The following is a 12437-nucleotide window of genomic DNA, read 5'->3' as shown; positions in this document are numbered from 1 at the left end:
CTCCCGGCATCCTTCGGGCGGCGGCGGCGGCGACAGCGGCGGCAGCGGCTGCGAGGCGAGGCGAGGCTGCGGGGCGCCGTGTGCGGCTGAGCCGGCGGCGGGTAGAAGTGTGAGGGCGGCCGGGGACCTGAGCGGGAGCCGGGCCGGTGTGGCCGTCGCCGCCACCATGCAGGAAATCATCGCCAGCGTGGACCACATCAAGTTTGACTTGGAGATCGCCGTGGAGCAGCAGCTCGGGGCGCAGCCGCTGCCCTTCCCCGGCATGGACAGTGAGCGCGGGGTCGGGGCGGGCGGGCGAGGGCGCGACCCACTCAGCTCCGGGACCTCCCCCACTGGTTCCCGGACGCCTTCTCCCTCCGCCGGGGAGCTCCTCCCCCTCTGTCCTGGGACTCCTTTTCCCCCCGATCTTGGGACAACCCTCCCGTCGTTATTTTGACAAGGGAGCCCCCGTTCCCGGGGGCTTTTCTAACGCAGGCTTCAGAAAGGCAGGGCGACGTCAGGCAGTTAGAATAACTCTTGAAAGAAGGCGGGTATCCTGGGTTGGAAATCCTGCCCCCACTGGCACACACTCCCCAGCTACAGAGACGTACTAAGATAGCCCGTTTCCCCACCTCCAGCTCCACTTTGAGCGCCGTCTTCTTGCTTTCGTCAAAACTGGGCCGTTGGAGGAGTCTTGCTGCGGGAAGGACCCACCTCCCCGTCTCTGTAGGAGACCCCCTACAGAGACTCTTTCCTTCTGCAGTTCCCGGGCTGTCTCCCGTAACTACCTTGAGAAGACTCAGGTCCATTTTTCTCTTAGGACTCGCGCTCCTGGGAACCCATCCCTCAGTGTTTTTCTGGACCCCACCTTTGGGTCTTTCATCCACCCAGGCAGCTACTTAAGTTCCCTTCACTTCAGTCTCCCCCATCACACGGTGACTCCTGGCTTTCCCTGCCCCACCCCCCAACTCAGGTGGGATGTCTAGCACTTGACTTTTATTTATTTACTTTGGTCACTCCACCGGGCTTGCTAGGATCTTGGTCCCCCACCAGGGATTGAGCCCTGGCCGTGGCAGTGAAAGCGGGGAGTCCTAATCACTGGACCACCAGGGAATTCCTTGAGAGGTCTAGCACTTTAAGAGAAAGGAGCAGTTTCCATTCTCCTTTCCAGACGTACTTGAAATCTAATGCTATAACATTACATCTCAGAGGGCTCTTAAAGATCATTGAATTCAAGCCACAGATGGGCCAGCTGAGGCCTGGGGTTGGGGAAAGGACTTGCCAAAGACCACTGAGCTCCAGATGGAGCAGGTGAGCTCACCAGGGCTCTTGATCTTTCCATCTGCAGTTCCCGGGCTGTCTCCTGTAACTGCCAGAGGACATGGGCTTCAGGGCCCCGTTCTTCCGCCTGTCCCTGGGCTGCTTGAGTCTGCTTGCAGCCTCATTCCCCTCAAGAGGCCACGCTTCCATGTGAGATAATGCTCACACCCCAGAGACATAATCCAAACAGCCTTACTTTACACTGTCTCCACTATACATGGCTTATAAACTGCTGCTCACATTCAGATACTCTTAAACATACTTGTCCACGCACGTGATCGCTTCCTACTTGTACATTCACTCACACATGTGGCCTTTTCCTGGGCCGATGGCACTAGCTGGAGGCCATCCTCCTCCATGCAGGGCAGCTCTTTCCCTCCCGCCCCACTCCAGCTTGGAAGCAGATACTTGACTCTGTGTGAGGGCAGGTGCAGAGGTGAGAACAAACCTGTTCTTAGAGAGGGTCCAGGACACACCTGGCCATAGGTACTGCCTCCGACTGGGGAAGCGCCCTCGGCACTCACACCGCCTGCCCAGCTTCACGGTCAGTGTGTTAGAGTCCAGGGAGGCCACGGCCCTTCCTCTCTCATCCCTACACCTCATTCTGTCTTTTTTTTTTTTTTTAAATATTATGTAGCTGTGTCGGGTCTAGTTGTGGCAAGCAGAATCCTCATTGCAGCTCTCACGCTCCAGAGCACGGGCCTAGTTGCTCTGGGGCATGTGGGATCTTAGTTTCCTGACCAGGGATCGAACCTTTGTCCCCGTATTGCAAGGTGGTGGATTCTTAACCACTGGACCACCAGGGAAGTCCCCATTCCCATCTGATGTGGAGTAGGCATATCAGTTCTGTCCTGAAGGCAAACTCCTTTATGCTGTCTGCCTAAAACCTGACCCCCAGGACAGTGGACTTTAAGGAATGAAACAAACTTAACCTCTGTAAAGGATGAAGGCCCAGCAATACTCTTAAGTGGTACTTTTCTAATGTATTGATAAGACTTCTCAGACTTTCTTGAAATGCAAACAAATGACACCCCTGTGACTCCTACTACTGTAACCTTAAATCTGTCCTAGCAAAATCTGCCTGCTTCCAAGAAGCCAACGAGTCTCTTGCAAGTTAGCAAGCAGAGGCGTGCAAGTGGTCTTTAGAGATAGTGTCGGTGGGTTTCCTGAAATGCCCGCTGATAGAGAAAACTGAGACGCCACAGACGGTTTGTTCTGGTGGCCGTGGCAGGTGAAATCTCGGGCTCCTTGGGACAGCCCTGGACCCCACTGGCTTCTCAGTGCTCAGCTTTTATTTTCCTGCTCCCCTCACCTGAACCCACTGCATCTGTGGGAGCGGAAGTCCGTGCTCCTTTAATTATTCCATGTTGACGTTGCACACCAAAAGCAGTCCTGCTCTGGTATCTTCAGTGACGCTCTTCCCTCCAGAATAGCGTCTCCGAGGCACCCACCTCTTCTCTTGGGCAGGTTCTTCCTGAGAGTCCCCATTGGCTTGTTCTTCCTAGGAGATCATTCCATCCCTCTGCCCTCAGGTTAAAGAGCCCCTGAATCAGCCCTCTGGAAGGTCTGGGCAGGGAGTAATTAATCTCTGTGACCTTGTGCTCCGTCCTTCCTTCTCCCATCCACTTCTGACTCCTGGAAAGCATCTTGCTTATAGGAGGTCCTGGGTGTTACAGTGGGGAGCTTTTCTCCTTGCTCGACCGGGTTTCTGTTTCCTGTACTTTGACTCCTCTGTGGGTTAAAGGCCAGAAGGGTCCCCACCCCCGTGTTCAGATGTCACACCTCGCCCTGTTTGACACTTCTCATTCTTTGTCCAGAGTCAGGGGCTGCTGTCTGCGAATTCTTTTTGAAAGCTGCCTGTGGCAAAGGTAAGAGACCCAGACTCCCCATATCCCACTGAGGTGTCCTCCACCACCCTGTCCCTGGGCAGACCACAGGCTCTCGGATCCCTGGTTTGCCCTGCTTTCGGCAGACTCACAGTGTCCCTAGGTGTGTTTCCCCATCCCCAGTCTTTACTGCTCCTACAAATGTTGACATGTCTTCATATCACCAGAACTCTTCTTTAAATTAAGAAAAATGCCCCCCCTTCTCCCCACCTCCCTTAGGCTTCTTAAGTTTCTGTCTTACAGAAATATCTGTGATACCTCGATTGGATATTTTAGATTTTCCCAGTTACAATAAAATCCACAACTATTAAAACCTGAAGCGTGTGCTCATGTGCAGCCTGAAATCACACTGCCTTCTGCCAGGGCAGCTGCCATGTTCCAGGACACGCGGCCCGCGGGCGCACCGGGTCTTCACGCCCGTCTTCCCCGGCAGGGGGCATGTGCCCGTTCCGCCACATCAGTGGTGAGAAGACGGTGGTGTGCAAACACTGGCTGCGGGGGCTGTGCAAGAAGGGGGACCAGTGCGAGTTCCTGCACGAGTACGACATGACCAAGATGCCCGAGTGCTACTTCTACTCCAAGTTCGGTGAGGCGCGGGGCCGGCCCGCCAGCCCGGCTCCCCCGGGGTGGGGGTGGGCTGGGGAGCCCCCCTGAGGCTCCACAAGCACAAGAGTCAGGGTGTGAGCCGTTGCTCCGGCGCCCGTGGCGCCTGCCGACCTCAGTGGGCCCTTCAGTTGTGGGAACTTAGGGTGATTCTCTCATGACCCCCGCGTCTCTGTAGTGCTTCCGTTTTCTGAGCACTCGCGGGTACTTTGGGAGGTTAAGGCAGATCCGGGTCTCATGGTGGGCACAGGACCAGGGCAGCTGGCTGGGGGCCTTGTTTCTGCACCAGTGAACCTTCTCCCTTAGTCAGCCGTTGCTGCCGGAGTGGTGACTAGAGGCCTTCTCTGTAGAAGTGTGATCCCAGGTAGGAGCTGGTCTGTCCTCAGTTCAGCTCAGTCGTGTCTGACTCTTTGCAACCCCGTGGACTGCAGCACGCCAGGCCTCCCTGTCCATCACCAACTCCCAGAGTTTACCCAAACTCATGTCCATTGAGCCAGTGATGCCATCCAATCATCTCAACCTCTGTCGTCTCCTTTCTCCTCCCACCTTCAATGTTTCCCAGCATCAGGGTCTTTTCCAATGAGTCAGCTCTTAGCATCAGGTGGCCAAAGTGTTAGAGTTTCGGTTTCAACATCAGTCCTTCCAATGAACACTCAGGACTGATCTCCTGAAAATACTCTTTAAGAATAGCCGGTGGGGGGCGCTGTCTTCTGGTGGCAGGAGGTCCTCCTCTTTTCATGAGAAACAGAGATTGCCTCCGTCTCTGCTCAAGGGACAGTGGCCTCCGCTGAGCTGAGTGAGCTGTGTGGAGAAGCCAGGGTGGTAGGGCCGGCTTAGGGCCTGGTGGAGCTGGCATGCTCCCTGACGGAACTAGACTCCCGGTTCTACCCTGGGCAAGGCTGCCCAGGAAGAAGCCCTGTTGGTCAGGACGAGGCTGGGCTCTGGCCCCAGAACTGCTGGCCTCAGGCAGGGGGCTGGAAGCCTGCTGTGCACTGTTGTCTGAAGCGACTTAATTCTTTTAGCAGCCCGACAGGTATGCCTGCTGGCTTGTTAATGATAGTTGTAGCTTTTTTTGTAGAGGCAATATAAGCTGGTTTGATTCCTGGCGGGGGGAAGATCCCTTGGAGAAGGAAATGGCAACCCACTCCAGAATTCTTGCCTGGGAAATCCCATGGACAGAGGAGCCTGGCAGGCTACAGTCCACGGGGTCACAGAGAGTCGGACATGACTGAGAGACTAAACGGCAACCAGAGGGCCCCAGCTGTGAGTTCCCAAACCTTCCCTATTGTTGTCCTGAGAGGCAGTCCTCAGACCTTCTTCCTGTCCCAACATGAAGAGCGCATCAAAGCAGACCGGTAATTTCCTGCTGGTCTCAGCTGGTGCGTTTGCACATCTGGACCCCCCCACAATGCCCAGGACACCTCCTCTGGGTGAGGGGTGGAGCCAGGAGCTGTTTGACGAGTTTGATGAGGTGTGTCCTGTGCCCGTCTCTGTCAGTGTCTGTGACCCTTGAGGCAGCACAGACTGTGGGGGAAGGACCATCCCAGCCCAGGTACAGGCCAGGAGACTGAGGCTCCGAGACCCACTGCCCTGGGTCTCAGGGCTTGCTGGGCCGGGACAGGGCACCGGAACCCCCGGCCCTCCCTGCTGTCCTGCGGCCCGGGCCTCCGGAGAATCAGGGGTGGGTCTGGGTCCAGCTCCCCCAGGTGGATGCCTGTCTGGTCCCCGCAGGGGAGTGCAGCAACAAGGAGTGCCCCTTCCTGCACATCGACCCCGAGTCCAAGATCAAGGACTGCCCATGGTACGACCGCGGCTTCTGCAAGCACGGTAGGTGTGGGGTGGCGGGGCCCCCGGCCAGAGGCCTGTCCTCCCCGCCTCTGCCCACATCCTGCCCCTCCTACAAACATCGTGTTAGGCATTTGGGAGCTGGTGAGGCTTTGTCACACCCTCAAGTCCCTCCCCAGGCCAGGCGCCCCTGGAACGCATCCTCACCTGGATTTCTGACCAGGAGACTAGTGTTTGAGAGGCTGTGTGTCCTGCACGCCAGCCCTGCTGAACATGAGGCCGAGCCAGCATCTGAAGCCCTGTTTTTGCACTCTGACCCCCGGGCGGTGGTGTGGGCAGGGCTCTGACCTGCCAGTCAGAGGATGGTCTGAGTGGCCCTGTGCTCGGCTCTGCAGGCCCCCTGTGCAGGCACCGGCACACGCGGAGGGTCATCTGTGTCAATTACCTCGTGGGATTCTGCCCGGAGGGGCCCTCGTGTAAATTCATGCAGTGAGTACCAGGCCCTGTGCTCCCGTGTCTCTCCTGGGCCCACTTGGGCTTTGATCACTGGGCAGTGTCATCAATGGGTCTGGGGAGGGGTGGAAGGCGGGGAGGGGCCACTGCTGCTTCTGAGCCCAGACGTGGCTCTGCCTAAACCAAGGTTTGACCGTTACTGGGTCACAGTCCATCTTGGCCTCAGATAAAAACTCCGGTCCCTGTACTCCAGAAAAACTCAGACACACATGACCTCAAGCCAAGAACCTGTGCCCTCAAGGAAGGGAACTTCAGTTTCCAGCAGGGCCTCCTGCATGAAGACACTGAGCTCAGGCTTCCCTGGACAGGGGTTCACAAACCCTCGTGTGAAAGAATGTCCCCATTTCACACATGGGAACACGGAGGTTCCGAGCCCCGCCACTGGCCAGGGGCAGGTGGGGACGGGTGGGGGCGCTTGGTCTGAGGCAGGTCTGTGGCCTCTAGAGCCCAGTCCTCCTGCCAGCAGGGCCCAGTGCCCCTCCCCTGGGCCTCAGTGCCCATCTGTCACTTTGGGTGGTTGTGGGTGGCGGCACTGGGACCCAGAGTAGTGTCAGCCCACCCCCACCCCTTGCTGCCTCCATCCACACTGCTGACACCCACATGGCAGCCGTGTCCTGCTCGCTGCCACGTGGTGGGCAGGTGACTGGTGCTGCTGACTTGGTCCCCCTCCTGAGATGCAAGCCCGGCAGCCTACAGGTGACCCAGGGGTTCCTCTATATGGGCAGGGGAGTGGGGGGGCATGTCCACCAGGACTCTGTGGGCAGAGGTCTAACGCTGTCCCTGCAGCACAGGGTATGTGCCGGGAGGGCCTCTGTGCCCGCCAGCCCTGTTTCCTTCCTCTCTCTTAGCACCGCTCACCGGGGCTCACAGCTAGGTGTAGGCAGAGCTGGGTCTGAGTCCAGACACCTCAGATCCGTCCCGAGGCCCGGCGGAGCTGAGTGCCAGCCCCCGCCCTCCGTCCAGGTAGCTCGTTGGCCCTGGGCTCGGCGAGAGGCCAGCTGGGATTTTTCTGGGGCCAGAACTTGGGAGCCCCGCCCGCCTGGCTCCTCTCTCACCTCCTCTTCTCCTCTCGTGACCAGCCCTCGATTTGAACTGCCGATGGGAACCACCGAGCAGCCCCCACTGCCGCAGCAGACGCAGCCACCCACGAAGGTACCGTGCCCTGGGCCCGCGGTGCTGCAGGGCCTGGCAGCGCACTCACTGCCTGCCCCAGTGCAGGGTCTGTCTGAGAGCTGGCGGGAGACCGCGAGAGGAGGGTGGGGGCGGGGGCCGGAGCGGAGGGGAGTCACCTGCGTTCCAGCAGAAGCTCCAAGGGGGACAGAGCGGCCGGCACCTTCTCGTGGTGGAGGGCGGCCTGCTGCAGCCAGACGCCTGCTGGGCTCCTCTGCCCGTCTCGCCTGCGGGCCTGGGAGCGTCCTGGGCGCCCCATGTCTGCTGCGCTGGCTGCAGGCCCTTCCCTCCACAACGGGACTCGCCTGAGGGGCCCGGCAGGGCGGGAGCAGACCTGGGAGCAGAAGCGAGGCTGCCTGGTTCTCTGGCCGGGCCCGACCGTGGGAAGGGATGCTGGGCACAGAGGCTGAGGGACCAGATGGCTCCAGTCTCCTAGGTGAGGGGGCCCCACTCCCACCCCGCAGCGGGCCATTCCCCTCAAGCAAAGGAGAGGGAACTGCCCTGAATGCATGGGACTCTGCGGCAGTGCCCCCCAAACCAAGGGCACTTTGGGTTTGGTTACGGACGGTGGGCGGGTGCCAGAGGAAGGCCGGGCGGGTGTCCCCGGCAGGGTCTCAGCAGGCTGATGAGCTGCCCGCTGGTTGTGAAGCCTCACCTCTCACCTGGTTGGACTCTCAGCCCGCTGTCCAGGCCCAGCCTGGCCCTCCATCTGTGCTGGAGGTCGAGCAGCTGGGAGGGGATGCGGCCACCCTCACCACCCTGACCCCCACCCTCCCGCGGGTGTGGGATAAACTAGCAGAGCTGGGCGTTCCCAGTTCCCAGCTCAGGGCTCCTGCGATGATGGGCCCAGAGGCAGGGTCCCACCGGGTTGGGCAGTGGCCATGCTGTCCAGGCCCTGCCGAGGCGCCCCGTCCCCCTTGCTCCCTAGCGGAGGGCCCTCTCAGCCCCTAGACCGCAGGTCAGCGTGTCAGCCTCCGACTCTTTTCTGTGACTGTTGCCCGCCGTGTAGGCTCTAAACAGCTGGCTGAACCAAGCGTTCATCCTGACCTGAAGCTAGAACCTCACAAACAAAAGTAAGGCCTGCTCATGCCCTCGCCCCGCCGCCCCGGAGGCCACCTGTCTCTCTGGTGTTTTGTTTCCACTTTTATTTTTCGTTTCTGTGTGTCTGCATGGTGTTTTCGGGCAGCGGCTCCTGCCATCGTCACCAGGCGTTTCTCTCCCGCCTGCTCTCCTGAGCGGGGCCGCCGCGAAAGCCCTTCTTCGCTGGCCACGGCCACGGTCGTGCGGGAGAAGGCCCGCCCTCTTTTTTCCTCTCCCCATCGGTAGTCTGCCTGCACGTGTTTTCCGCAGTAAAACCGTGTTGTGTAACTCTTTCCAGCAAAGTAACAATCCGCCATTACAAAGGTCGTCCTCCTTGATCCAGTTAACGAGTCAGAACTCTTCTCCCAACCAGCAGAGAACTCCGCAGGTCATCGGGGTCATGCAGAGTCAAAACAGCAGCGCGGGCAGCCGAGGACCCCGGCCGCTGGAGCAGGTCACATGCTACAAGGTGAGTCCCGGGGCCGGCGGGGGCGTCTTCCACAGGCCACGGCCATCCCCTCCTTCCCCAGAGAGTTAGCTCATGTTGAAGAACGAAGACATCTTTGTTTTTGCTAATTGGAAGAGAAAAACGGGGCCACTCCGGTGAGCTAGACCATGCCACTTCCACGACACACTAAGGCCAGGTTAACAACTAAACATCTGCTGTTGAATGAACGGATTGCGCACGCAAGAAAGGGATGGCAGCCTTCCAGAGCCCAGGAACGGAGTGAGCCCTGAACTCTGGGGGAGGCGGGGTCCTCACACCCCACACGGCACCCCCGAGGGAAAGGGACAGAGCTTTAGATCTGCCTGGTGAGGAATCAGATTAGGACACACACACGCAAAATGGGATGTTCAGGGAAAGGGCGCGCTTTTAAAAAACACTTACTAGAAAACTGGTCTCACTCTTGGCTCTGGGTGGAAAGTGGGGGAGGAAAGTCCTTTCAGAGTTGGTCGTCACTGGTGGGCAAGCCCTTCCTCCTTGAGTTTGAGCCTTGGTGAGGGCCAAAAAGCCACAGGCTGAGTTTTCTAATCTAAAACAGCCCCCTGGTAACGTAGCTTCGAGATATTTATTCTCAACCCAGCCCACACAGAATTCCCACAATGAGGTTTCCCTAGAAGAGAGCTGGTGACTAAGAAGTATAGAAGGAAACCAGCACCTGCGAGTGAGCGAGCAGGGACGACCAGCAGAACTAGGTTCACAGAGGCTTCAGATCATCTGGGGGGTCAGATGGAGTACGGAATTAGTGCAGGTTTCTTGTGAAGACTTCTAGAGGACGCAGAAGTGTGGGGGCGCAGTGGGTGCTGTCCTTCATCCCCGCCCTTCCTGAGGGCAGCCACTGTGCTCGGCCATTCGCCCGCCACGCTCCGTCTGCTGTGCCCTCTGCACTCGCAGTGCCTACAGGGGCTCCACTCAGAGACGTGCTCTTCTGAACTTACTCACACAAGGACAAGACGGATTTTAATGTAAATAGGGCCCTTGGGTGGAGTGTCCTCTGATCCCTTTTACCTTACGTTCTGAGTCTGTGTCAGGATAAGTTACTCCAGTGTATTTCACTGGCTGCATAATTTTATCAGTTCTCTGTGGGTAGTTATAGTTTTTGCTACTAAAAACAGCGCTGCGCCTGACAGACATTGGTGAGCTCTTGTCTGGTGTCTGGAGCACCCACAAGTAGAAGGGTTGAGTCAAAAACTATATGCTTATATTGTCCCCAGAACTTGCCTTCAGGAAGGGCTGAGCCACTATGGCCGTCACTCACTGAGCACCTCCTCTGCTGTCGCTCCTTCCCAGGAGGGGTCTCTGTTCTGAGGGAGGGCAAGGCAGGTGCCCAGACACCAAAGTTAGGAGTGCCCACGTGTGTAGGGAAGGCCTCACAAATTTATGAGCCTGAGCCCTGACCAGTGAGGAGAATGTGGAAAGGGGGCTGTGGAAGCAGGTGAGTGGAGGGGGGGGGGGGAGTTGTCAGATGGCTTCCAACCAGGCAGTTCTCAAGTACAGCGAGGAGCCTTGGGCGTCCTGGGTCAGCTGTGCTGTCACCTCGCCCCTCCAGGACTCATCAGCAGGGCCTCTGAAGAGCCAGCTTCCGTAGAAAGACGGGGCTAGGGGACGAACCTAACCACCCCTTCCTGCCGCGGGCACAGTTGATATTAAAGCCACCTCGGGAATCCTGGAGGCCAGTAGACATGCCAGGTGCTATAAGCGGAGGTACTCAGTCCCTCCCTCTGCTTACGATGTCTACCAAAGGCCCAGCTGGTGGCTATATGGGCCACTTGTGCACACAATGTACACCTGCAGGTCAGACAGGCGTGAGAACCTGGGGACTGTGGGGTCAGGGGATAGAACAGGCCAAAGCCCCGAGTTCGACTGAGGAAGTAAGGACTGAGAGAGCTGGTGTAGGGTGGGTGCCCCTACCTGTCTCCCAACCCCTTGTTCAGTGGTTGAGGCTGCCTTTTCCTTCCTTATAATCTCCTTCTGCCCTCTGAGGAGTAACGAGAATGAAGAGAAACTAGGGAAGGGTCTGGATCATCAGCAGGGACAGGAAGCCAGGGTCAGTGCTAGGTTTTTGAGGAGATTCTACCAGATCTGGTGATCCAAGTCTAACCAGTTTTCCCGTCTCTCTGATCCCATGAGCAAACTTGGCCCAGGGGTAGCTTAGGCAAGTACGCAGGAGGGAGAGCCCTTTGGGTGCAGCCCACCCTCTGTCCTCGCAGTGAGTCCCTGAGTTGGGGGAGGAGCCTGGGGGCTTCTCCCACGTTGCCGCCTCCCTGTCCCTGGGGAGTCCCAGAACTGTGCCTCAGAGGTAAGTGACTGGCCAGTGCAGAGGGGCTCAGTCCCTGCTCAGGCAGGGTGCTCTGGTGCTGTGGGCTTTTCTTCTGAACCCGAACACCAGAGGCTGCCATGGCTATGTACTTTCTTATACCTGTGGTTCCTGGGCCACTTGACCTTCTGGAACTCCCTTTCCACCTGAATGAGTCAGTATACCCCGGAATTTCGGCATCCCTGTCCCCAGCCTGGGGCTTGGTGGGTGCTGCCTCAGTTGAGAACTGCATCTGAAACGATGTTTCTGTTTGTTCCCTCCCTCCCTGCTGTTCCCAGTGTGGTGAAAAAGGACACTATGCCAACAGATGTACCAAAGGGCACTTGGCCTTTCTCAGCGGACAGTGACAGCAGCTGGACCCAGCTCAGAGCAGCCTGGGGGGCCCCGTGCTGGGGGCCGCCCTGGGCCATTCCTGGGAGTGTGTGTTTAACTGTTTCACACCAGCGCTGGTGCGGCTCTGGCTGGAGCTGGTAGGCAGGCACGCTGGGGTTTATTCTTACGGGCTACGTCTTGTCAGTATCCCTATTTTGCTGTAATGTCTTTTTTAAAAGGGGGACACGTGTTCCAGTCTGGCCCCTTGGGTTGGCATCATGTTTGTCGAGCTATCAAAGCTGCACACCACCCTCAGGAGGGAGGAAGCTGTGGGAAAGGGCTTGTGCTTACAGCAGTTGTGTATGGAGGGCAGCCCTTCCCCTTGGGCCTCCTTAAACACTGGGGGCTGGTGGACCGTTTGAAGCTGCAGCTGGGTCACGCCTGCTTCCTCCCTGTCCTGCTGCATCAGAGGCTGTATCTGTTGGTGGGATTTGAACAAGGTGGCCCTTCAGGGCAAGCTCAAGTGTGCTTGCCACCTCAGCCGGGTCCTGCTCCCTGGTGGCCGTGGCTGAGGAAAGGTGCAGGGCCAAGGCTGTCACGTGTGATGGCCTTTTTCTTCTGGCCGTATCTGCCTGACGGTGTTTAAGGTATACCTTAAGCTGGAGCTGCCACCAGCCTTTCCACAGACACGCAGTTCACCTGTGCACCTACCTCCCATGCCATCAAGCATCTGTACTGTCACACACCTTGGGCCCAGAGGAGAGGCCTGTCTCTGAGCCTGGAAATGTGAAGCTGGCACCTGCAACCTGCAGGGCAAATGGGCCTATTTGAGTTTAATTACAGGAACCATTTTTATGAAGTTGATTAAAGCTTGTTTTGTAAGCTGTGTTTCATTACGTCAGGACTCCATGACAAGAAGGTTCTTGCTGCCGGCTGCATAAGCTTTGACGGTGCTCCCTTTTCCCCTTTT

General features: G+C 57.9%; 1 protein-coding gene across 3 annotated transcripts; it reads left to right on the top strand.

Moving 5' to 3' along the window:
* The first annotated feature begins 9 nt into the window (after window positions 1–9).
* CPSF4 (cleavage and polyadenylation specific factor 4) lies at window positions 10–12349 on the top strand. Of its 3 annotated transcripts, none has more exons than XM_005225003.4 (8): window positions 10–269; window positions 3117–3167; window positions 3619–3771; window positions 5520–5615; window positions 5969–6062; window positions 7166–7238; window positions 8635–8805; window positions 11434–12349. In XM_005225003.4, exons 1-8 carry the CDS (start codon window positions 167–169, stop codon window positions 11500–11502), a joined length of 810 nt encoding a protein of 269 aa, XP_005225060.1. In that variant the 5' UTR covers window positions 10–166; the 3' UTR covers window positions 11503–12349.
* The last annotated feature ends 88 nt before the right edge of the window (window positions 12350–12437 follow it).

This window comes from Bos taurus, chromosome 25 (genome assembly GCF_002263795.3).
Source record: "Bos taurus isolate L1 Dominette 01449 registration number 42190680 breed Hereford chromosome 25, ARS-UCD2.0, whole genome shotgun sequence".
In the NCBI taxonomy this organism is placed as follows: Eukaryota; Metazoa; Chordata; class Mammalia; order Artiodactyla; family Bovidae; genus Bos; species Bos taurus.
The sequence above is the reverse complement of the archived record's forward strand: the minus strand, read 5'-3'. Positions and strand labels throughout refer to the sequence as shown.